Source organism: Poecilia formosa, unplaced genomic scaffold (genome assembly GCF_000485575.1).
Source record: "Poecilia formosa unplaced genomic scaffold, Poecilia_formosa-5.1.2 Scaffold18, whole genome shotgun sequence".
Classification (NCBI taxonomy): Eukaryota; Metazoa; Chordata; class Actinopteri; order Cyprinodontiformes; family Poeciliidae; genus Poecilia; species Poecilia formosa.
This window is the reverse complement of record NW_006799957.1, coordinates 3,994,574-4,021,975: the sequence shown is the minus strand read 5'-3', so window position 1 is coordinate 4,021,975 and position 27,402 is coordinate 3,994,574. Positions and strand designations below refer to the sequence as shown.

At 37.7% G+C, this 27,402-nt stretch overlaps 1 protein-coding gene across 11 annotated transcripts in view; it reads right to left on the bottom strand.

Annotated features, from left to right (window-relative positions):
* dock3 (dedicator of cytokinesis 3) overlaps positions 1-27,402 on the bottom strand; it is a 153,590-nt gene extending 126,188 nt beyond the window's left edge. For 4 of the 11 annotated variants that reach the window (XM_016668965.1, XM_016668967.1, XM_016668966.1 and 1 more), the window contains exon 1: positions 26,533-27,395. In XM_016668965.1, coding sequence (XP_016524451.1) covers positions 26,533-26,569 — 37 coding nt within the window. In that variant the 5' untranslated portion in view covers positions 26,570-27,395. Of the gene's footprint in view, positions 1-26,532 lie in introns of all 11 variants that reach the window. The other 7 variants (XM_016668970.1, XM_016668971.1, XM_016668974.1 and 4 more) reach the window with 4 other exon arrangements.

The following is a 27,402-nucleotide window of genomic DNA, read 5'->3' as shown; positions in this document are numbered from 1 at the left end:
CTTTGGCCAATAAAAGAAAAAAATCTATTCAGAGATTTCCTCAGGATACAAAATTAAGTGTTTTAAAAGCATCCTTTTAAGGATCTATGCATTTCAAACTTTATGGATTTCTTTATTTCCCAGTGTTGCAGACTCATCACAAAACAAAATTTGTCTGCAGCACAAAATGGCAAAAGGTGATATAGATCACTAAAATGTCTCAAAATCTAGACAAAAAGCCTTGTTAAAAATTACCACAAAGTAAAAACAGGAAAGTATCGCAAGGTTGATGGCAGCATCTTTCTGCATCAATGTTGTAACTGGAAGCCTGCAGAGTGATGACAGAAAGCAATATCTGATAAAAAATTCTTTCTATATTTCACATCTGAGACTGGAGAGCAATAAGATCCATATAAACCAAATGTTGGACCTGAGCAGACTAAAGTATCTCTGGATATAGATATCGCTGTGATATCAATGCTCATCCATCCACTCTGTGCTTAAGAGATTAGAAAAATTGTCAAAATTCCTGAAGGAAAACTAAAATCAAGAAAACATCAGAACAGACATTACCCTGCCCATCATGTTGCCATCTACTATTTAAAATGTCTTAAACATCACATATAGAAAGAGCCGTCCTCATACATTAGCTAGCCACCCCCATTGCTCTATTTGTTCATTTACTGATGCTTTTGTTGTTTTTGTGAAATGACAGATAAAAAAAAATTGCAAATTACAAAATTAATTATGAATAATCAGTTCTGGTGTTTGGTTTTAATCAGGCTTTCCCAAGAGTCGAAAAGTTTCGGAAGTAATCCAGGTTCTTATGATAATATTGGTATTAGAGAATCAATAGCATTGCAAATGTAAAGCATGAAGAGGACAATTTAAATGGAAATCCAAAGTGAGTGCATGCAGAACGAATAAAGAAAGCAACAGCAAGACGGAAACACAAAAAGACAGAAAGTAGGAAAGGAAGGAAGAAAGAAGAAAACAAAAGAAAGGAAAGACCAGAAGAATGAATGAATGAATAAATGAATGAATGAATGAATGAATGAATTAATTAATTAATTAATGAAAGAAACATAAGCAGAAGAAAATAAATTAATAAATCTGTTCTTTCTCCCAACACATACAAATATATATTATGTTTTCTCTTGGCTGAAATGCTTAACAAGATCAAATCTAGTTGTGGCTACTCTACGCTGAAGCTGTTATCTGACTATCAACGGATGACAAAGACGGCAGATGGTATTGTGAAAAAACCTGTAAGTTGTTTTTTTAACAAGATTAAGAAAAATGTATGTGTGGGCATGAGACAAGAGAGATAAGCTCTAAAATAATAACCTGATTCTTAAAAGGTGCTGGAAGGACAAGCCTCCAAAGCCAAGACACTGTTGTAACTTTTGTATTAAAAATAAGTGGTAAATGGCCTGTACTGTTATAGCACTTTATCAAGTCCAAAGAACCCCAAAGCGCTTCACACTACATTTAGTCATCCACACACACATTCACGTGCTACATTGTAGCCCCAGCTGTCTGGGGCTACAACGTAGTGCATCAGCGCTACTGGTCTCTCTGACCACCAGTAGCACGCAAGGACACAATGACTGAGGCGGGGGTTCGAACCAGCAACCCACTGGTTACAGGACAACCTCCTAACACCAACACCTTCTCCCCATGTGTTTTGTTACCTTTGTTACTATTCTTTTTTTTTTTTATTTGCTAAAATAACCAAAAGCTAGGAAAGCCTTCAGACTAAATGACTAACGCAGAATCTTATAAGATTTTTACTAACGACAGGCTTCTTGTGTTCGTTTTTTTTTTGTTTTTTTTTTACCAACTTAACTCTACCGAGAGGTTTCCCAGCCTATGAATAATAAATGGATGTTCAATGTTTTCCTGGAAGAGAGTTTTCCAGTAAACACACATCTTCATATAAAAAAATTAAAAAAACAGGATAAGAAAAACATCCCTAAAACAGCACAAACAGCACTGCACCTAAAGCTCCAATGAATCCTTATAGTACGAACGTCTCCTCTCCACTGCGATAAACTCTGTTGTGTTTACTTTCGCTTCCCCTCTCTGCCATTCCTCGCTTTCGTCCCCTGTTTCCGTTACTCCTATCATTTCTCTTCACAATCTGTCTCCTTGATCTGCTGGGCAGCGAGACGAAAGGAAAGCGGGCAGAGTAATGAGGTCAGTAGCACTTACATGCAGAGGCTGAATGAGAGATGCCCGGGATGCTGAAGGCTCTTGGCCTCACACATACACACAGTTTCTAAACTTTCACCCTTGTTCACTCTGGTCGACTTCTGTCACCTCGTATTATGCTAGACGTCACCAGGGCTTTTTCCCATCCTCTCATATAACTTCAGACAAGCTATTTTCATTTGTTCTGTTTTATGTTTTACTACTGGATCCACACTAAGAATTGTTCAATATTAAACCAAGCTGTAAAGGACTAGGAAAACCTCATGACTGACAGAAAAATGTGTCAATGTGCTTTTGTCTGACAAAAGTTGCCAACAGAAACTGTGCTCACTCACTCTGCTCATGAAAGTGATCATTTTCTAATCTAACTACAGAGGACTTATGGTTCCATCCTCAGTGTTTATGTTCCTTCTTTCCAACAGAAAACATGCATTTTTTAAAGTAGTTAAATTCTGCATGGATTCTTTCAGGTCTTGGTTAGATGAATATATCCTAAAAACAACCACTTGTTTTTTTTTGTCGTTTTACTTTCCTGAGATCTGAGAAAAACTTAGAAAAGAAGTAAGTCACAACATATTTTATATAATTTGTAACTGATGGATGTTCTCACATCAGCTCGACTTATATTGCAGCACAGTTATTATTATATATTATGTATATATTATGTATTATGTATATTATTATATTTCAGATTACTAACTACCTCCCAGCTGCATGGTGGGACGGCTGGTCGCCCTGTTGGCTCAGTCAAAGATGAGTTCAGACTAAATAAATATGCCTGACAAGGAAGAAGCAATGGCGACAGTTTGTGGGATATTTCTAACAGAGAATAAAACAGTACAAAGAAAACATTTCTATATTTTAAATTCCCCTCCATGTTTCCGTCACTTTGCTCTCTTTGTTTTCAGGGAACAACACACGTGCTTATTAGGCTAAGATAATCCAGTATGTTGAATATTTCCAATTAGAGGTCTGAGCTGTTCTCATGTCCTTGAGTCTTAACACACAGGAGGAATAACTCCTAAAATTATCTTTAATCACGATAATTGGAACATCTTTATGATTGTCAGAAGGGGCAGATCTGGTCAAAAATCTGCATAAAAATCTTGTCATGTAAACCAGGAATTTGGCTGATAGGCTATTATATTCATTTCAAAGTTATCTGTGGTAACATTAATCTAAAATGGAAAGGAAACAAAGTGAACAAAAAACTAATTTAACATTTTAAATCAAGGAAGGAAATCTCTAAACACATTAGAGTTCATCCTGAACAGTTTTAACAAAATAAATTTTTTTGAAAGCAACTCATAAATGGATTCAACTGATTAAAAACTGTTGAATTTGATTATTGGTCAAAATTATTCCTATAGTAAAGGAAAGATAAACCTGTTAAAATCCATTTACTGGAGCATACCACACTGGTAACACGATTTTGTGTGATAATAACAAGAAAAAAAGTAAGGTTTAAGAAATGACATCATTGATTTGTTTTAACCATAACTGAGATCTAAACCTGAGCTGTTATCTCAAGCCCATGAACTGAGTGTGAAACCTCCTCCAGCTTCTGGTCAATCAAATTGACAATGGGTCAAAATGCCTGGAAGATACAGAACTACCATCGGTCCTCACAATTATAGATGACCCAAACACACAAACAGCCACAGTCACAGATGTGAGGAGACAAGCTGAGGACGGCAGGAGCACTCTGAAGGTCACTTTCTTTGTTTTTCTTTTCACACAACAATGCTTTTCAAAAAAAGAAACTTTCATCAGCAAAACTGACAGTAAACTGAAAAAAACTCAACTCTTAAATAATTGGAAGTCCACCTCTGCTTAAAACTTCATCAGTGCATGCTTGTGTCATAGACTAACACTCATCTCTCTGATAGTTAGCAGATATGAACACAACAACATGGAGCCCTGCCCCCATGTTGTGTCCAATAATAACAATGTGGGGCAGTCAGATCAGCCAGATGTTTGTTGTTACATTTCTGCATGTCAAATTACATGAGCACCCAGTGGCAGGTGCATCTACTGTATCTCCACTCATGCATAAGTTAAACATTGCCTGTTCTTCTGTAAAACTCTGAGCTTGATGTACTAAACTGCTGGATTGTTAAAATATTCTACATTGTCCAAGTAAAAACTTGTTACTCGGTCTGAGCAATAAAACATTCACCCACTCACAGGTCGGTCCCTTAGTGTCTCTTATCCTCAACCTTTTTTGTTAACATTTCAATACATTATTTCTCTGCCTTCACCTGGTTGGTTGGCTGGTTTATCGCGTGACCTAAAGGACCCCAGTGGTGAAGCATTAAGGGTACTGGTGTCCAGATGGCCGTGCTTGCCGTTCCTGCCCTGAAACTGGAGCACTGGGCTAAGCTTCCATTATACAGGCTTAAAAAACACACACTAATCACCCAACAGCACTCTGCACAATCGCCACTTTTAGAGGATGCCACCAGGACCCGATTGTGTCTAATCTTAGAACTACTCACTCTATCTGAGAATAGCATTCACTGCTTTCACAAGTTGTACACCTGGGCATCACTCCTATAACTGTACAATAAAAAAGCTTTCTTTTAAAATAAAATAAATAAATCAAAGATAGGTTCAGGTGTTTATTGTCAACAGATCTTCTAACTTTAACAATAAAATTGGTGTTAATTCAAACGGCAACATCTGAAGAGTTTTAGGTAAATAAATATAAAAATGCATTAATCATCACTTTAAATTGTGGAAAATAAGTCATGCATTATCATGTACTTTGATGTAATTCCTTACAAGCTGTTCTCTCCAACATATTCTAGCTAACGCAGAACTTCTTGCAGTAGATTTGGGATAAACTGTGTTTTTAATCTGTTCGTGTTTTTATTGTCCTGAATCTTCTGTTTATGGGCAGCAGGTCAAGCAGATACAATCAGCGGTGGATCAGATCCTTAATAATACCACAGGCTCTGTTTGAGGCCATCCAGGGACCTGCTGGGCAGAGGTGATGACCTGTTGTGTATTTTTCTCTTACAAAACCACACAGTTAGGTCAATATGATTCTACTGAGTATTGACATATTTTTGGGGGGAAACTTGTTTCATAGTTGGAGGTTAAATCTTTGGTGCGTTCGCTCTGTAGTGTGAATGCTCCAGGTCAGGACATCAGTCATGTACAAACTGTGAAGCCAAAACTTTTCTCTTCACATTCTTCTTTAAGAAAGCGGAACTGAATACAGTACACTGCATTCACATTCACACCTCTTGAAGGCCTCAGTGTATTTTATATGGGAAACCACATAGTCAGAAGTTGAAAGAAAATCGCACAAAACTTTAAAGATGAAAAGTGACATGGACTTGTATTCAGGCCTTTTGAGTAAACACCTTTTGCTATGAAATCAGATGCCAGTCCTTTAGAATATTTTTTTTTTCAGGTTTGCACATTCAGACACAGATTGCTTTGCCCATTCTGCTTTGGCAACCAGTTCATGCTCAGTCAGATCGGACAATTAAGAAGTCTTGTCACAGATTTGTAATTGAATTTAGCGCTGGCTGTGTGTTTCCAGTCGTTGTCCTGCGGGAAGGTGAACATCAATCTCAGTATAAAGTCATTTGCAGTTTTCAACAAGTTTTCTTCCAGTATTGTTAGGTATTTAGCTCAATCAATCTTCCCATCAACTAAGCAGCGGCCTGTAGTGGGGGTTATTTTTCTTCACCAGGAAAAGGGAAGACAGTCAGAGCTGATGGGAGAATGGAAAATCCAGATTATTCCAGGAAGGAAATTTATTAGAGGATCCAACAACAGAATTGAGACTGGTGTACAGTGTTGTGTCAGTGTGCTGCGTATAACAGGAGCTTAATAATTTTTATTAGCCAATCAGTGCTTCTTGTTGGAGGATGCCAAGCAGAGTCAGGGGGATTCGGCTTCTCTGCATGAATACATTTCAACTTAACAAAATAACAGCATGTGTTCTGACAGAGCCTTTGCTCAGCCAACAATAGTCATACAGCATAAAAAGGAAAAGCTTCTGTAGCGTTTTCCAGTTCTTTCAGACTGGGATTTTAATAGCTATTTACAAGTGAACACCTGGAAAGGATAAATTGGATTCAAAGGCTCAGTTAGTGAAGGATGTTCCACTGATGGGATCCACTTTTTGGGCTTGGAAGGATCATAGATTTTTAACTAAAGCTGTAGAAAGCACTGAAAACACAGGCAGGTGTACGAAGACAATAACTGCAATGACACATTCAGAAACATACAAACTATTAAAAGGTTCACATCCAAATCACCAACAGGATGAATTCTACTTTCAGTGGAGGAACTACAGTGTCATAACCTGTCCCTCTGATCCAGACTGTTCCTACTTTTTTCTATCCACATCAGATTGTTGCAATACTGGTAAAAGATTAGACAAAACTGGGCTGTTCACATGGAGACGGGCTATTTGTAAGACGAGGCACCATTTGTCGATGCTCTCCAGAAAATTGGGATGAAAGGTTAACAAGAGAGGCGGTTAATTAAATCACTTGTCACAAAGCACTAAAATATTTAACTTGATTAAATATTTACTGTACAGCATTTCATTTTGAACTACTTTAAGTGTACTTAAATGATGCTGACTGAATTATGTGATGATGATGATTTTTTTTTTTTTTTTTACAAAAGGAATCATACATTTACATGTTGCAGATTAACACAATATTGGAACTAAAAGTGATACTAAAGGAAAAAAAAAGCACCAGGTTTTCATATAATTTTAACAAATGATCTGAAGTGTGTGGTGTGAATATATCCAGCTCCCTCATAGCATGACTGAACCTAATAGGGCGTGAATGTCCACTTAAGCTGCCAGTCTGGGCAGAGAGATCATTACTCAGAGAATCAGAGGCCTGAGGTGAGCTTAGAGGAGCTAACAGGGATCCACAGCTCAGAAAAGAGAATCTGTCAATAACCTTTAGTTGTGTGCCTCACAAATCTTGCCGTTTTCAAAGCCTGCAAGAAAGCCTTAAGAAGCTTTGTTTTCAGTTTTACAAACTAACATGGAAAACATGTTCTGGTCAGAGGAGACACAAATAAAAGCTTTTAGTCATGTGGAGGGATGCGAGGTGTAAACTATGCAGCAGATTCTTATGGTGAAACATGGTGGTGTCAACATCATGCTATGAGGATGTTTTTTCTTAGTAGGGACAAGGAAGCAGGTCAAAGCTGAGGGAGGTTTGGCTGGGCAAAATTTAGAGCAATCCCAGAAAAAAAAACAACTGTTAAAGGCAAGAAAAGTTCAGAGTTTCACCTTCCAGGAGGAAAGAAACCGTAAACCGTGAAAAGTTCAAGGAAAACTTTGGCAAAAGTTCACATCAGTTTTTGTTCTCAAAAACTGATGTGCATGCATAAGCAGTGCCTTGTAGAGTTGAAATTTCAAATGCAACAATCTGTTAGTAATTCACATTTGTTTATAATTATGTAAATACCCTGAGTTGTGCCTGCAGACAATATTCACATGTTAAAAGCTCTGCCAATCCGACTTAAAACTCAGTTCATCGCTCACATCGTCTCCAACATGTACTGAGCTGGAAGCAGGTCAACATTTATTGGTTCCAAGTTTTTCACAGAACCAGAGTTATAATCACTAACTCTAGATTTTAACTGAAGTCATTAACAGAGGAGGCAGACAAACCAAAGCCAAAAAGAGTTTAAGAACAACATGAAAAGGTTCAAATGTCAGTTTCTCTTCTTCAGTAGTTTCAGTCAACAGTGCAAACATTATTCTTCGTTTTATGTAGAGGAAGCAAAATATACGAGTCCATCTTTATCCATCAATACCACTCAGTGGGTGCGCTTAATTTACTCATCCTGGCCTTAATTTACTTCCCTAAGATCCTGTCCAAACTCAAATCCTTCATCCTTGCTTTGTGCCCAGTCATGTATTACAGGTTTAACAGTCTGCCATCTTAGCAAATTGTCTCATCCCAGAAAAGCGCTTAGTCAGCTTGGCTTAATGATGTCACTTTCATTCGTCCTCCGTCCAACGCGATACCCCAGCTGCCTCTTAGGGGCCCGGATGGGTGTCAAGTTATACATCTCACTGACTGCGAGTCGGCGGCTTAGTGTTCCCAGCTCAGATCAGCTACTCATCATTCATCCACACGTTTCCCTTCAAAATAAAGTTCAAGGCTCTAAAACAAAGATCTTGGACACAGTTGATTTAATATTCTGGTTTATGTTTGTACAGTTATTTGTAATGTCTTTTTACTGACAAAGGCGGCCACTTACACCTGCAATTAAGAAGCTATTAAACCCGCAGAAAGCATCTAGTACCCAAATATGTGCATTTAAAAACCCGAAAGATCGATGTTAAGTGTTTATTTGGTGGAAGGTACATAAGATGTTTTACATTTGACTTCGGTGAAGACTGTCTGGCACCACAATAAAACGTCTCAAATTGCGTTATTGTAAAGTCTTTACTTGTGTGGCTTTAAGTGGTTTGCTTGGCTTTTCATTTATTTTTAATAATATAGCATCTATCAGTAGTTATGCTATGACGCCAGAATATGTTTTTCTTTTATCATAATCCCATTCATATTTGAACAGTAATCAGTCGATTTCCAGATGATTTCCTGAAACTTGTAGAACATTTTTACAATGTATACTTTTGAGAAATTCAATAAATCCATCATAACTAAGAATTCCCACAACTTTTAGTCAATAAACACACAAACGAACATGTACTTTGATGCAGTTTGCTCATTTCAAGAAAAATAAAATAAAGGTTGGGGGTCTTATGCTTCCATGCATAACTTGAGTAATTCTCACACTTTGTAGTTCTTAGAATAAAAATACAAAGAGAGGTACTTGTTTCATTATTGGTAGAGAAGCAAGTACACCCTGTTCAGGTCACCAGTTCACATAAGTATTCTGAGTGAAATATGCAAACTAAATCTTGTTTATTCTTCTTCTTTTTGATTGCCTAAAGATTTTCCAAATGCTTAGGGAATATTATAAAGGCCCAGGCATGACCCATATTATGTCATCATATCTGCAATCAGGCCTCATTTATGTCTGATTAGATCTCTCATATCCTGTATTTTAATTTGGATGCAGTAAAACTGCTCTGATTCTCAACTTTTCTTGCCTCAAGCATCGGAAAGCGAAATGAATCAAATCCGTTTCCTGAAAATAAATAGTTTACTTAAAAACTCATCTTTATGACACTCTTTATTAATGTGCATTCTTGTTGTTATGGAGTAAACGTGCAATGGTTCTCAAACTTTAAGTGAAGATAACCTGTAAACTGATTTTTTTAAAATGCTGGGTATCTGTGCTGGCAAAGTGTTAGTTCAGCTTGATTTTCAAAGATGCATTTTCACTGTGGTTTAAAAAACACTAATTGTTGTTGTTTTGGTAACCTTTCAGAGCTTTTACCAGCATTTAACACATCTTAAAGCTTCATATAGAACATTTTATAATTCTTTTTCACAGTCTAATTTTCCATCCACTCAGTTCTATGAACAGATGGAAAATAACATTTATTCCAATTTAGTGGCTGCTTTTCCCCCAGTCAGGAGGATTTATTTCTACTAAGCGTTTATTGGCTTTTTCAACCCCAGGGTGAGGAATCGTAATTTGTTGAATCAATTAGTAACAGCAGGCTAATATTCATAGCTGATTTGTGGTGGTTATCCAACGCTAGCTGATGATCGGAGCTATTCTATCTGCACTCATACAGGGAACAGACGGAGAAACACTCGGAAACGGGGCCAGTGTAGTAAAACAGTACATGTTCTACATTTAGCTAAATGCTTCTGTGCATAATTTGCTTAATCTTGCTTGTCAGAGCAGACTATTAGTGAAGAATTTTAATGAGTTAGAGACAAAAAAAGAGCTAAAAAAGATTGAAAATTATGTTGTGACTGTAGTAAGTCTAATTCAGTTTATGAATATCTAACATGTTCCCAAAGAGAAATTAGAAGCGGTATTTTTGTTTATTTCAAGAAAAATGAAAAAAATAAAAATAAAAATAGCAACTGCTACTATAGTGCTGGTAAGTGAAAAGGTCATTTTTAGATAATTGCAATGATCTATTTCAAGATTTCAACATATACATGTATGACCACTTAATTTTTAGCATTCCTGCACTCATGCCCAAGGTGAGATTAGGAATCCCCTCTCAGGTGCCTTGAACTCTGCCTGACCTCCTAAGCTTATGCTTAGGATCAGCAACACTGATGACTTTAGCTACAGTTATTATTCAGACTGAGGTTGATTTTCTTAGAGACTCTTTTGGCTTCATAAAGACACATTTTATTTTTCTGATGGGGGAAAACGTCATGTACATGCCTTGTGATATTTTTTTTACAATAAAAACATTGCAACAACACTGACAGAAGTGGATTCAATAACACTTAGAAAATTGCACTCAAAATGTTTAGGTTGCAATCTAAACATCTTGAGACTAATACTAGCCATACAGAAGCAAAAATAAAAATAAAAGCACTGTATGTTAATTAGAATAAATTAGTGTACCGCTCAGAGGGGGAAAACATTTTTTTTTTTGTTAAGCCAGTTCAAACTAAGGTAACAAATCCTGAAACGATGTAACGAGCTTCACCGCCGGCCCTTAATTAGCGGCTTGGGAACAAAAACATTTGTCGATCTGCATGAAAGATTTCATCATATGCCTGAAACTCATACAGACTTTAAAACACATCGTTAGCAGTCTAGAACCTTTTGAAGCATTCGTATTTGGTACACCAGTGCCTCTTAACCACATCATTGTTCTGCAAAGCACCCTAACAATGCTACGATTTATTTATGCAAATAAAAAGATTAAGAGTTGCCCAGGAAAACTTCAAAGCAAGTCAGAGGTGGTTTTATTGAATTTAAAATCAGAGGAACACTACTTCGCTATGCACACCCTGAAAACAAAATCCACAGAGGTAAAAAAAAATTTTGACTTTGATTTGATCTGCAGATTTTGACTCTGCAGGAATAAGATGTTTATTCTTCATAATGCTCAGAAATGTAGCATTTTCTGCTTTGTAAAATTCCTAGTAAATCCAATCAGTGGAATTACAAAAAAATGTGTTTTGTGGAAGGGTTTTAAAGTTTTAAGGAGCGGATCAGCTTCTCACTGGGGAATTAAAAAAAGCGTGTTAATCTTTAGTAAAGCAGTTCCATAAATACAACAAAGAGAACTTGAAAATCCCCACATTGCCACATAGATATCGTAATACAAGAAACGTCGCTACAAACCTGCAACTTTCAGTGAGTCTTACACTTACTAAAACCTGAGAAGCCAAATCTACTCAGGTTATTGAAAAGGTCCATCGTTTGCCTGGAATTAGACGGGTGGAGGGACAGGGCTAAAATGTAAGAGTGGGGGGTCAGAAAGAGAGAGTTGATGAGTGGATCGGAAAAGATGGAGCATAGGTCAAAGGACACGAAGATGGGATTAAAATGACTGAGGGATAGAGAAGCAACTTTTAAAGTGAGCAAAGAAGAACACAGTAATAAAATATTTAAATATATGGTTTATAATTTATGTTGATAGATGTTAATTCCTAGTCGGCTTGCGGACCGCTCTCCTACGCACACATTTACGGTGTCCTTAATATGCAGACCACAGCAGTAACTACATCCGTTACCACACAGGAGTGGTGCAAGCATCTCCTTTGGAGGATTAAGAAGGTCCTAATGCCGTTAAGAGTCTCCACTGATGAGTGCTTTTTATGCATCCCTCAAAGTTTGGAAAACTGAATATTTAAGATTTCTTGCTTTGAACCGTCTCATGAAACATTTGGCTTGTGTGGGTTTCACTTAATCCAAATTAAATGTGCTCATTTTCTTATTCAGCATTTCACAATCTAATCAGTTGGAGGGTTACAGAAATACAATTTAGATGAGGCAGAGACATTCATTTTCAGGGCTTACAGGAGCTGTAACCCAACTAAAAGATAAACCAGATGAAAACAACAATTATGGTGGTACAGCTAAAGAGCGGTCTGATTTTTTAAAAGGTTACTCAGTGTTATTGATGTCAAACTGAGGTAATCAGCAAAATTACCTGTTTAATTTTGCTGGCATGAAATCTAAAAGTTTCAGATTGTATTTATGTTTGCAATGTTTGCTGAACATTCTTAACTTGAGTCCTACAATACGTGTCTTCAAGCATCAACTATGAAGTCTAACCAAAGAAAACGTTCAAATAGTTTTAAGCCTCGGCCAACATAAAATAACACCCGAGTTTACTTTGATCTAAATGTTTCCATTGCAGCTCTGCGTCCATGTTTAGGTCTGCTGTCCTGCTGGAAAGTGAACCTCTTATCCAGTCTCAAATGTTTTTCAAAAAAGATTTTCTTCCAGGATTGCCCTGCGTTATCCGTCCTCCCAACAAGTTTGACCAGCTTCTCTAACCCTCCTCTGTTCCCACAGGATGATGCTGCCACCACCATGGCAGGGGGGGATTGTGCCCAGTGTTTTTATTTTCTTCCCATGCCTAATGTTAGGATGCCAAAAAGTTACATTTAGATAGTTAGAATATAACTATAATATGTTGAAAGCTTGAAGATTTTTTTTTGTTTTATAGCCTAATCCTCTTTAAACTCCTCCACGTCTTTCTCCCTGGCCATATTTCCTGAGCTCTTTGGTCTTTGTGATGCTGTTTGTTCACGAATGTTTTCTAACAAACCTCTGAGGCCTTCACAGAACAGCTGCATTAATGCTGAGATCAAATTTCACACAGATTAACTATTTACTAATTAAGCTTCAGATGACAACTGGTTGCACTGGACGTTATTTGGACTGAATGCAAATGAAAGCTAAACTTTTCACATTTTTATTTATGCTTGCACTTCATAATTACATGCTGCTAAAATATCTGGAAGTTTGTAGTTGTAACAAACTTCCAGAAAAAGTGTTTTCACATGGCAAAATGATGAAAACACTTTTGCAAAGAATCCCTGATTATCATATCATGTACTTTTCTTCTTTTTGGACGGTGAGAGGAAACTAGAGTACCCAGAGAAAACCCAGCATAGACAGAGATCATCCACTCAGAAAAGCCCTGAACAGATTTTGAACTCCAGATTCTCTTGCTGTGCAACTCTGACCGCTGCTCTAAACTGAGAAATCATTCCACCTCAGCCATTATATGCACACAGGGTTTAAGAGCTAAGGTGAAAGTTAGATGCTAACAGGAAATATAGACCATTATGTTACATTACCCTCTTGAAAGCAGTGTAACCTGAAAAATGGCAAAGAAAAAAACACACCACCCCATTTTCTGTTGAAATGAAAAGGGTTTTTGTTATTACCAACAGTATATTTTTCTCCTGCAGTGGTCCCAGTTCCTAAAGCTGGACAGATATTTTAGGTGAAGCACTAACCCATTAGCCTTAATGGTACAGTAAACCCATTTCACCCACAGACTGTCAGAGCTGCATAGGCTCCCGAGTAGCTCATTGACCTTTAGTGCAGCCCCCCTTTCAGTGTCCATCCACTCAGTGAGGCCTATTACCAGCCCATTATTGTAATTCAATGGGACACTGAATGTAAGGTAGCCTGAAGGCCACACACATTAAAGAGCCACACAGGTCCACATAACACCTCCTCAGACATGCATGGCTGTAGTGTACTTATTACCCAAAGAAAACTAAAAACTTTTACTTTATTAAAATATTACTGATATTGTTATAAGTTTTTTATTTCCTAATTATTACTTCCCCACTCTCCCATAGACCCACTTTCCCTTTTCTTGGACATTTCTTTAAAAAAGACAGACTTCAGAAGTACATAAACTTCCAAAAGAGTCATAGGTTAATCGATTCAATGGAAAACAGTCATGTAAAAAAAAACATTTCGAGGTTAATCAATTTTTGCAAAAGGTTTCCTAGTAACTTTTTAGACGCACGTGACAAAAGATTAGAAGAGGTGAAATCCACCTGTTAAAAAATACAAAGCCAATATTTTTATTTTAACTTGCAACTTAAAACAGAAGAATATGCTGATGTTTTATTTTTATTTTTTTATTTAGTCACTGGTGTCTCTAAGATCTTGTCTTGCCTTCATTACTGTGGCTCACTAAGGCAATTTAACAAGCAGAAACACACTAACTGCTTATCCCACACGAGGTCCACAAATACTACATGAAGAATGGACTTTGGGCACGTGTGGTACAAAAAGGTTGTTTGCCATTTGAAAGTCATTTGAAGCATGTGCTAGGGTTTCAACTAAGTTGGACTTTTTTTTCCATATATATATGTATATATATAAATGTACATTTAACAACTGCTGACCTCGACTCAAATGACTTAAAAGCAATGTGAGCATATTGACAAGGCAACGTTTATATAAAACTCACTTACATTCCCCCAGGCTTTTTAAAATATGTGCCCACAAGCTAAAGAGATGTTTTTCAGTGTTTGATGCTTGAACTCACTGTTGCATTCAGATTTTGCTCTCATCTCCAAGCTCTGTTGTGCTGCCTCGGCTCATCCAGCACACAAATAGTCCATCTCAAATTGCAACATACATTATTAAATGTGGTATGCTTTAAAAAGACATCTTACTCATTTTCACTTACTCGCTATTTCACAGTATTTTCAGGTTTTCTAACTTTGCCAGTAGAATTTTAAAATGGACACACCCCACAAAATGTCCTTTTTAAATAATGTTTTGATTTTGCCACAGAACTCCATATTCTTGCAAGATTGAAGTATTTTTTTCTTTTCATTTTAAAAATGTGTTTAATTGCTTTAAAACCTAAGCCTACGTTAAACTTCTACACAATTTTTTTTTTTTACTTATGTTCTCTAAGAAACCTCTAAAGCGTTGTGACGGAGCAGAAAAAAATCTCCCACACCAGGATGAAGCACACATTTACACTGTCTGACACAAACCTTGTTAGTGTTTTGTTATGCATTTCTTTTGAAGTCCACTAAACCCTCTCTCTCCTCAACAAAAGCTTCCTGAAGGCAGGATTCATGGAGAGCACATATGATGACAGACTATAATGACTTCACCCTGAGGGAATTCCCTACTCATCTACCTCATTGGAGAAGAAGCTTTAGCTTGATTTGATTCAGTTTGCTTTCTATATTATCTGTATTAGTTTGTAGGCAGATTTATGTTGTGTATATAAAATAACTTTAGTAACATGTTGTATATATTTATTGGTAAGGGTACTGTTTCTTTTTTTGTTTAAAAAAGCTGCCTGAACTACTAATGCTGTGACGTTGGTGCCAGAAACTGGTGAGACATCTTTAAAAACTTCTTGAAAATTAAAAGAAAAACATTAAGGCTTCGGAAAACTAAGATGAAGAGACATCTAAAAGTTGCATGACACTGGTCCTCAAGGATGGGAGTATGAGACTTCTTGTATAATACATAAATCTGAATAAAATACATTCAAATTTGTGGTTGAAATGTGAAAAAAAAAAAAATGAAAAAGTTAAAGGTTTACAAAATGCTTAAGGAAGGTGTTTACAATGTGCAGCTCAAAAGAAAAAAAAATCTTTCAAACCAAATATTATGCTTAAAGCTTTTAAATTGATGTACCATTTATCACTTATTGTGTATGAAATCATGAACTTTCAGAAGCACTTTCCTGTCTGACAAAACAATAAATAATGACATCATAAATTACTGTCAATCTGGATCCTCCAACAGAAAAAAACAGAAAAAAAGAACGTTTGTCGATGATGATTAAAAGTAACTTGAAACTCAACCTCAGTTTGATAATGAAGAAATAAAAACCACACAGACCAGAAAGCTGAGCCTGATGATGGATGGAGCAGAGGGCCGATTATGTCTAATAATAGCATTTCTACGTTAAATATTCATTACATTGAGTGAGGGATTGATGAAAAATAGGGAGAACACAGCAGGGGGAAAAATAGCTGTTTAGAAGAGAAAGCGAACAAACTAAAACTGACGCACAGAGAAACAAAAATAAAAAAATTAGAGGTACAACTATATAGACGTGGAATGGAGAAAAACTCATATCCTGGAGAAATAAGAGCTGCCTCCAGACTTTTTGTGTCGACCACAATTTGTGTCTTCTCATATGCAGGGCGGGGGTTTTGCTCCGTGTGCATCCAAGAAATAAATCCAGATGTGGAACATAGGAGGAGGTGTACATCTTATGCCTGATGTCTGAATAAACAACTGCAAGTCTCCCCTTGGTGTCCAAGCTTGTTAATAAATCAACTTGAAATGAACATGAACACAGAGCCGGGCATAATTCACTGCCCAAATAGTTGAAACATATATACATATATGGTAAGCATTGGCTTATGCAGCACAAGTTAAGAAGATATCAGATGTGAATCAAGCTGGAAAAAAATATCTAATAAAATCTATTTATTTGTTGGATACACAGGGAGCATTTGCTTTTCTTCTGTTACTCATCAACCCAATAGGGGCTGCACAACTAATCCACTTTCAGTTGCAAGAGGACTTGTCAGAATAGTCAAGACAATCTATGCTCATTTATTTTAGTCTAAAAAAAAATCATTTAATTACATGACAAGACTGCCTGCCCTACTCTGCAACCCATTGACAACCAGCTGCAGGACAGAAAACCTATTCTATTTTATCCACTAATCAATAAATAGACAGTTGGGTTTTGCATTTGAGGAAACAGCTCAAATCTTAGAAACAGTTTATAATTACTTTCTTTTCTTATGAGAGGATGGAGTAAAGGGGAGTACAAAGTTAACAAAAAGGCTTAAAGCACAAAAAACTGTGAATTTCAGATGAAGGTTTGAACATTTTAAACATACTAGTCCCTTTCATACAGGAAGAGAACAAACTGACCTAACTCAGTTTTATTATTTCAGTTGAAAATAGATCAATCTGCTTCTGTGAATCCCAACTTAGTGTTTGGAACCTGTCCTGTCAGAGCGAGCCAGCGCTAATGGCATAACAAAACACAGAAACCTGCAGGCTGGGAAAAAGTTGGCTCTTTTACATGTTTTATGCAAATCACTGCCAAGTTACTCCAGTTATGAGTAGGAATAGGCCGTAATTACTGGAAGCACTTAACAGTGTGACAAGGACTTACAAAGCATTAGAGAAGTGCTCCTAACATTTTCCAAGGAAACGAATGACAGACTTCTGAGAAGAGTCAGTCCTTTTAGGTGTGAGAGGGGACAGTGGCCTAGATGTTTCTATCCATGCCTTCCAGGAATGAACCACTTAGGTTTCACATGTAAAATGAAGGAACAACTCACTTTTCCCATTTGCTCCAAGACCTCTTTGACTAAATTATGTCAGATACACATATTTTTCTTGAACAAAAACATCTCACTGTGTCTTATCTCCAGATATAGTTGCGCAACTCTGCACTTTATCCAACTAGAGGCCTTAATTTAGTTGTTTTGCCTGATCCGTTTGGCTTTGGTTATAAGTCAAAATAGCTAAGTGAGTAAATAAAAGGTTTTCCCAGTTTTATTTGTATGACATAATTTTTCTGACCCAGGAAAATGTTTTGGTTTCAGACACATGTTTTGTTCGGTGGATAACTTGCTCCTTTGTATGTGATAGAAAACAAACATTCTTAAACATCAAAACAGGTCAGTTTCAGTTGGCGTTAATGAAATGTAAATGTAGATTTTCTGATTACTTAACTCTAAAATAAAAAAAATATACCCCTTCAATTCAAATATAAACTCAGGAAAAATCTGATCACAGCCTATGACGATTGCATGTCTGCAGTCACAAATACAGTATTGAGTGGTTACCCAGCACTATGCCACTGATATTTTATAAGTGAATGAGTCAGCAGCTTTTGGAATAAATGTTGATACCAAACCAATACGTCTCAGTGCTGAGAGATCAGGGCTGTTTATGATGCACTTCTGTTTTCTGAATGAAAGCAGAGAAGTTGGCTTGTTGTTATGGCGATTGTGCAACCCGTCCTACCGGGGTGTCTGCGGAAACCGAGAGTAACCATAACAACGGCGGAACTTTCCTCCAGAACGCAGAGCCATACAAACACTAACCGTGACCCACACACGCAAACTCCCACAGCGGGCTGACAGTGCCCACATCTCAGCCAGAGCCTTAACAGAGGAGATTCTTTCTTAACATGAACCATTAAATGCATCTTTAATATTTACTTACTTTTTATTGCTTAGAAAAGTCCAACATCTTTTTTTTTCTGCCAATTACAGGAAATAGACATACAGCATCCCTTCATCCTAACATCACCATGAGGCAGCTGTCCACTTTTTTCTAGTTGAGTACTATAATCATAGACTTTACAGTAAACCAGGTAAAAACACATTATTTTGTTTCATTCTGTTTTCCAAGTATATTCTTATGAATATGATGAATACTCCATGTTTCCAAACTCAGTATGTTATCATTAAATAATCTTGATTTTAGTGTTGATCAAAGTAGTTTGGGATTTATTTTTTTCCTGCTAAAAGCATTTGCCTGCTAAAAAGGAATGAGTCAGGAAGATAAAATGACAGAGACAGAAATTGGAAATTAAGTCTCAAGTCTAAAATGATGGTGAGAGTTTAAAAAAGGATTGTGGGTATATGCTGGATTTCTTTGAATCAACATGAAATAAACTATTAGACTGAGAGGGAATATAGAAGAGGTCTATTTATTTTTCATGAGAGGGACACAGTATGTCCCCAAGCAAGTGTGCAACCAGCAAAATCCACCCATATATTACAGAGATCAACACTGTGGTGTTAATGCAAAGAACCACTTATGCTGACATCAACTTGGATCGGTAACAAGGTTTGCAATATTTCACTGATGTGTAAATAATTTTATTATCATAAAGTAAAGCAATTACAGGACGCCGCCACCCATCACCAAGGTTCATTAAGCTCTGAAGTCCAGCTGCTCTGCACATAATCCTCTCGAGTCTCTTGCCTTTGGTGTTTTGCCCTACTTGCTCACTCTGATGTGGGGAAACAGTGAATGCTTTAGGTTGATTGTGGTCTCAGTTTTTCACCTACAGATTGTGAATGAGTGCAGCGGCTGGAATTACATGACACAGACCAAGACACTGTGATTCATGTGAAAATCCTGCTGCACCCTCATGGCTTGGCAATTTAAGCAAGAGGGGTAAAGAACATAAAAACCGAAGGTAGAGATCAAACGGGAAAAGCGCTCTCCTCAACTACAACATTGGTTAGATGAGTTTCAGCACCATGGATAGCAGCCAGAATCTCAGATTGCATAAGTGAAATCTTTCACAGTTTTTACTTGCTAATAAAAGAGATATTTTTTTGAGTCAGTGAAATACATTATCCAATTACCTGTCTTGAGTGTTGTTTAAAGACCAGCTCAGAAGTACAATGTGGATGTACTCACAGAAGGAGACACTGATTTCCCTTTAAGAGCTATAACTTAAGACAAAATAAGAACAGCACTCAAAATATTATTTCTAGTCTTCTTGCCAAGAGCAGTAATTAATTACGCTCATTAGGAGCAGAGACAAAGTCATGCTGTGTGTGTGAGCGCAGTCCAGATCTGTCTTTAGAATCTGACATTATAGTTTAGTATGGCTAGGGCAGAAAACGCTACAGAAACGCTCGTCTCCAGTTGTAAATACTGGAGGATTCAAAACCTCACCCTGAATATGAGCTGATCGAAAAACTACCAACATCTCCAAATCCAAGGATTGACAGATCAAAAGGATAAAACCGAGCAAAGTTGCTGTACATTGTTTGGCCTTCCTGTAAAGGGCTTGAAGTTTTGCACTCTCTCGCCGTCCTGCAGCCTGAAAAACCAACAGATATGTCTTCATATGTGACTTTTCTAGTAGCTTCCTGTGTCTCTGCTGACTTAAGAGATGCAGCAAAAACGTTAATTCAAAACATCAGCTGGTTTGATGACTTTCTGTAGCAACAAATGTTTTACATTTGGGATATGAAATAAATGCAATGTTGATAATTGATAGCATTTTTATAAGATATGTAATTAAATATTACTACTATTTAAAATATACTTTTTGCTATAAGAATTGTATGTCAGTTTCACTGAGGATATTCTGATAGTGTCCTAATGAAGCAGTTGGAAGATTAACTGAACTGACTAAAGGCTCTTGGTAAAGAGCGAAACATCAGCACTGATCCATGTTATTCCTACTAAAAGATAATATTCCAGTAACATTTTATGGAAAGCTGCATCCAAGTTAGAAAAACTGTTTCATTTATTATTACAGGTGCAGAAGCTGCAATTTGTCTGTTTATGCTTTCGTTGGACACCATCATTTAACTGCAGTTTTACAACATAAATATTTCATATTTATATTCGCCTTAATTTTATTTAGAATGGGAGTAATTACATCTCCTCCAGCACATCGGCGAGATGTGCCCACACAAAAAATATACATAAACCTATTAAGGCATGCTTAAGGCATTCATAAAAGTGCCCAGTTACTGCCTATAAATATGCAAATATGATCCAAAACCTCACTTTAAGAACAAAAATCAAATTTTATTCAAACATTTTCTTCTGACTCAATCTATATGAAGGAGGCCAAGGTTTTCCAGAGATGGTTGCTGAAGTAAGAAACACACATTAGGATTCAACAGAAAAACACTAATAGAATCTCCAGCAGCTGAACTCATCAAGTGATCCTTCCTGTCTCACATCCCGAACACATAGTGGCAAACAACAGATGGAAAGAGGAACGAACAATAACCAGCTCCTGGGAGGCAACGGAAAGATGTTTGATGTAGATCCTGTCATGTTTCATAGTTCTTTCACACTCTGAAGGAAACCATAACAATGCTGAACTAAATATCCCTTTCCTGTTAAATTAAAATCAAAGGAATAGATTTGGATGCCCCAGCAGCAAAGTTTTTGGAGATTCTCAGCAGCAGTTGTCAACACCTGACAAACCATCAGACCGTCTGGGACACTCGGCTGCATCACTTTTAACTGTGTCATACAAAAACTCTCTGCTTCAACTATGGAAGACTCACCTGGTTATGTTATGTATCAGGGGAAATGTGGAATCTCTTACTAATTAAGCATTTTCCTCCTCTGAGAAAAGCTTGTATAACAGCACTTTCTAATGATTAAAAGTGTAAATCTGGGTCACTAAACACTAACAGCCAGGAAAAGCAGCAACATGCCGCAGAGTGACAGTTCAACAAATTTCAAGTTCAAATGCAGTTCAGCTTATCGTGACACAGCAGGCGGAGCTTCATTCCATTAGCGGGCTGTTAAAGGATGCAAAAACTGCGCACTATATGCAGATTATGGTTTTATTTTATTTTTAGCAGAAATAATCCCATTGATAAAACGAAAAATCATAACGGATGTTTCAAAGCTTCTCCATAAAAGTTGGGACGAAAGAGCATGAATAAGCATAAAAACCTTAATCCTACTTAATACATGGCAAAAGATAACTAGATCTTACCCCCATATTTTGTGAAACATAACAGCAATAAAACTGAAAATGCTTAATTCTGAATCTAAAGTGCAGTTTGGACATGAAGCTCAAAAATCGAAAACTATTTGATTTGTAGAAAACTTGACAGAAGACCAAATGATCTCGCACGCATGCACACACGCACATACACAGTCAGTACACTAATAGCTCCAATATCCTCATAATGTAATGGCTATACTGCAATGCAGAGCATCAACAATCACACTTTTAACGCCATCTGTGAAAGCTGCTAAAGCTCTTAAAGAGAAAATAAACAAAATAAAAGCAGTTGTTCTGTTTCCCATCTTCAAATGGAAGATGAAACGATTACTGTATAATACAACACACAAAGTCTATATACATGCAGTATAATTAGCAAAGACATCCACAGGCAGACATACAAACTCAAAAAATCATTTCTGCCACAGGTAAAATTGAATAAAAGATCGTTAAATACTAATCTCAAACTGAAAAGTTTTGCAAAATTCAAACCTTTAATTTAACATTGTGTTTCAGTAAAGTTACTTGTGCACAGTTGTTGGTATTCCAAGTGATTTCTAAGGTCTTCTAGTAAACTACGACTTTCTGTTATGTCGGAATACAGATATGACATAAAACAGAAGCTGAATTATTGTAGTCACTGGCCACTAGGAGGACCAGGATCCATGTTCATCTTCCCAGCACCAATAGTGAGCAGGATGGTAGGAGAGGTTAAACAGGCATTTTTGGTGTCACTATATAACATTAGATACTATCTGCATATAAAGTGGGTGATGCTGTGAAACGACTTTCTGTCCTGTAGTCTCAAATGTAAAACTAGGAAACATTTGGAGTTTGCTAGTCTCAGCTGAAACTTTTTCCCTTGGTCAGATAGGCGATGATTGGGAAGAAAAACTTCAGGGGGGTTTGGAGTAAAACAAAAGACAAAAATATGAAAGCCACCTTATATCAGCATGTTGGATGATCTTTGACGCTGTGGGACCAATTCTCTCCTAAGGGCCCCAAGAATCTTGTTAGAGTACAAGGCCACAACATTTTAAATAAAAAATCTGTTTCACTCTTTCAGAACAGTATTTCTTCAATAAATCAATTTAACATCTTTTTATTCATCTTTACCAGGGCGTGCCAACATCTGGACGACCAATTAGGGACATTACGCAAACCAAGTAACATGACATCCTGCTGCATAATACATCAACATTTTTACTAAATTAAGTCCAACCCTAAGAAAATGATTTGCATAAGAGAAATGTCTGACAGAGTGCTTCATTGTCTGGGGAGAAGTATAATAATGGCACCATCTGTAGTTTAGTACTGGAGCTTTTCAAATCCGAAAGGACACTACAGTAAGTCACAGGGAGGAAAATTTGAAAGGTTGGTTCAGGATAAATGGGTCAGAGCGAAATCAGACTAGATAAATTAGGGACATAAATTACACATCAGTTAATTTCAGTGTGACCCAGTTTAAACACTGGGTTTGCTGGTTCATGCCTGTAAAAATTCTTCAGCATATCTGTCATTTGCTGACACCGCGGTCCAGCAGCTGGCAACGTTTCAGCTCATAACAAGCAGGTTCTGGGAGTGACCCAGCTGGCTGGCTTTAGCCTTATTGTGAGAGTTTAAATCCCCCTCAGTCGGGGAGTTGGTTTTAATAACTTCTTAACTTTTTCATATAATGAAGGCAAATAAGGTATTATGTTTTTAATTCTGCAAATACGCTGATGATTATCAAAAGATGGAGCCAATAAGATTTAGTACCACATAATTTCAATAGCTGCTACGATGCGTAATTTCAGACCTTTAGCAGGTATAATTGATGAACGGTATGTCACTTCTCATGTCCATCTCTCTCTCAACCCATCCATGTGTCAGTATGTGTTCTGTGTTGAGTGTGAGAACTGAGCAGTGTGCAGTGCAGCCCTGGGGGAGGTGAAGCTTCATTCAGGAACCTCTATGGGTGCCACAAAGCTGCATTCATGCAGCTGAATAGCTGTTTTCTACAAACGAGGCACTAGTCATCCCAACTCCATTGGAACGCCTCTATGAGTTACCACTCTCTCTGCCTTGGTATGCATAGCCTTATCCTGCAAAAATCACAAATGCTCGGATTACCAAAGGCCACAGAACACACTTGCATGACAACAATGATACCAGTTTCCAAGTGCGAGTTCTTCCAGGATTTGTTTGATCCCAATATTAACGCCGACATTAAAGACTTCCTGATGTCTTCTCTGTTGTGTACCTATTTAGTTATTGATGTTTACAAGAAAGGATCATGAGAGAACAAATGAGGGGAAAAAAATCTGCTATAATTTCCATTTGATATGGAGCAGATTGTGATCAAAGAAAAACGGAATAAACTTCGAACATCACTTTAAAAAATAGCCGACAAATGATCGCAAACTCTCGCAGAAGAAATTATTTTAGTGAAAAAAAGATGATGAGCTTGTTTCCCCCCATGTAAGTCATGATGAAGTTTAAGCTGATGTAGAAGAGGAGATAAATAGAGCATGATCAGAAAACTAAGCCTAAAGTCAAAGATGGGGATGGAAGGAATAACGTCTCATTCAGATTCAGCTAATGTTTGTTTCCAATTAACGGAGAGCTGGAGTCATGATTCCCCACATTGACTTCCTGTCAGCTGAGTCCTGCTTCCTCCCACAACCCTTACTGGTGTAGAGTTTCCCCCTAATCGGTCAACTGGAACGGTCTGAGCAGCTGTCAATCGATAGCTCTGACCTCTGGGGTTTGGAGAGGTTGGAGGTCTGTTGCCTCATTTGAAACACTTATGCAAATTTTGTTGGACTCTCTAAGTTCACATGAGTTTTCAGATGGTGTTTTTGCTGCATGGGTGGTCCCAATTAATGAGCAAATGTTTTAAGGCTTTAAAAACAGTTTTTTTAGACACTCAAAGTTCTTATGCAAGACTGAATGCTGAGAATTTGCAGTTTTAGGGGACTTGGTAAGCCTGAGGAACTCTGGAAAGACCAGCAGACGTTTTAGGCACAACTACACTTCTAGTTCAAAGCGGCATCAAGAGGAACAAATTACGTGAGGATTCCAGCAACAACTCCAGGACTGAGAAAACAACTTTGTGAACAAGTCAACGCCTTTTGGCATCATCATTAAATGAGATTTGGTTGAACTAAACAGGTTCAAGTTTGGACTATTTCAGTATATACTGACCAGCCACTTTATTAAGCAGACGTATTAAATCTGAACACAAGTAATTATTCACCCAATCACATGCTGGCAACTCAATTACTTAGGTATCAAGACGCGGTAAAGGCAACAAGAAGAAATTGAAAGTGATCGACAGAATGGGGCAGAAAGGGTATTTAAGTGACTTGGCATGGTTGTTTGTGCCAGATGGGCTGGTCTGCGCACGTCACTGCTGATCAGCTGGGATTTCTACTCTGAACAATCTCTTGGGTTCATAGAGAATGCCCCAAAAAAAGAGACCATGTTTAGAGAGCAGCAGTTGTGTGGATGAAACTTCTCTGCTGCTGTTAGAGGAAAATGGGGGAGACTGCTTCAAGAATATAGAAGCTGAAATAATGACAACCAAGTTATGCAGAATGATGTCTCTTCATGCACAAAGCGTTAGAGTTAATAGTGTACAGAAGATGGTTAGATGGTGTGGTCAGAATGTTTTCTCATAACATGAAAGAAGAGCTCTATCCTGGCTTGTCTCAATGGGTAAGGTTATCAGTGACTGTGTAATGGTGTTAGGAATTGTTTTTTGGGCACACTTTGGACCACATATTAATATCTATTCCTGATTTTATCAGGGTTGCTTTGCTGACTATGACCAGCCATTTATAACCCCTGCTTCTGACGGCAACTTCCAGTGGAAAACTGCACTATGTCATGGAGCTCAAACTACCTCAAATTGGCTTCTTGAGTTCACTGTTTTCCAGCTCTCACTTTTGGGGCGTTGTGGAATTGGAGATTTGCATCAAGGATGTGTAGCACAGCCATTTGTAATGCTTTCATATAAGTCTGGGAAATAACTTTTGAAGAATGTTGTTTGAAACTCCTTGAGTTTCTGATAAAACGGACAGAGTGTAGGAAATGTCCAAAAGACATTTATCAAATTCCAAATGAAAACACCATTGACAACTGATTATAAGATTTTATCATCCAAAAACATTCCTGGCTTAGGACAATTTAGAACAGACCAAGGTGTTTTTGTTTGATTTTTTTTTTAAAGCTCAAACAACAAAACTACTTTAGGTGAAAATGTATTGAGTGATGACCACAGAATAATAAAGGCGTTCAAGAAAATTACATAAGTGTATGGCACTGACTGCTTTCAAGGATTATGTACATTACTTCGTGTGAGAGAATGATAACAGACAAGGCAGAGAGAATAACTGAACTGTGGATAAGCAGCTAATGGTCCCTAATAAAGTCTTCTGAAACAATTAACTGTGATTCCACCACAGCACAATAAACTCGGATAGATCCCTGCTGATTCACCGTGGTCACAGATCACTGTCCACTGGTCCTATCACTCTTTTTCTTTTCCATCAAGTTTTACTGGATATTAAAGCCTACATCAGGCTTTCTGGGGTCTACAAATTGGTCTGTCTCCTGCTGCAGCTCTTTAAGACAGATAGCCCACTGTAAGATTCTTGCATCACCTCTTGTAGAAGACCTTCAAATCAAAAGTACAGGAGTCAGAGCTACTGCATTCTGAATATGCTGATACAGACAGAGCAAAGTATAAAAACTATTCCACTTTTAAATATTTTCTCTGAGAAAATGCTTCAAGATTCCAGTTAGGACAGGGGTTATGCAAGATCTACAGCCAACATTATTAAAGAGTCAGGACTGGAAACACTTGACTGCTCAGCATGACAGTCCTCTCTGTGAAACAGATGCTTACAAAATGAAGAGCCACAGTGATAGAGAACTGTGTTTTTGTGTGTTTGTTCTTTACTCACCAACACCGATTTTCTCGTCTTCCGTGGGAGTCCACATGATGTCCCTCTGGAAGCAGAGCAAAATCCCCAACAAAGTCTAGTCACCCGAGGCGTCGCTTCATAGAAATCCCGCTGTGATTTCACCCAGAGAGGGGAAGGGAACCAGGAGGAGAGCCGCGGAGAAGAAAAGTTTACCTCAGGAAGATGGGAGGCAAAAATAATAAAAATAAATTCTTTAGGTTCTTGAAGTTGAAGGTGTCTCAGTTGTTTTGACAGTGACCAGCAGGGATGTTTTATCCCATCAGGTTTGGCGCATTGTGCTTGTCCATCTCTGCTGAAGTACAGCTATGAGGCAAAGAAATCTGATAAACAGGCGTCACTGCGAAGGGAATCTGTGGGCTACTACTTATACACCGGTCTGAACGCTGGTAAGACAGGTGGGGGTGCATAAAGAGAAGGAAGCATATACAACAGATCCTGACTGAAACTAAAAAAAAAAAATAGCGCAAAATTTACCAGGGAAAAATGTTTTCGTTGATGGTTTTGGTCAAGGCTCATAGAACTCCTCTTCTCATTCAGCGCAGCATCTGAGTTCCCATGAATTCCATGTTGTTGTTTTTTTAAGTACACGCATGCGTTAACGAGTTGCAACTACTTAACTTGTCCTGCTGCAGACGGAGAGGGAATAGAAAGAAAGAAATGCATTCCCGTCTGGGTTCGGGCTCCGTCTGTTTCAGCCCGTGTTGGACTGCGTTACACGGTCCAGAGAGGGAGTTTAATGTTGGAGCGGGCGACTGTTTGTCTGCTGCAGCAACCGATCATTAAAGGTTTTCTTGTAGTGACGCGACACGAGCTAAATTGTCACATAACATCACGCAGGTGAAAATTGCT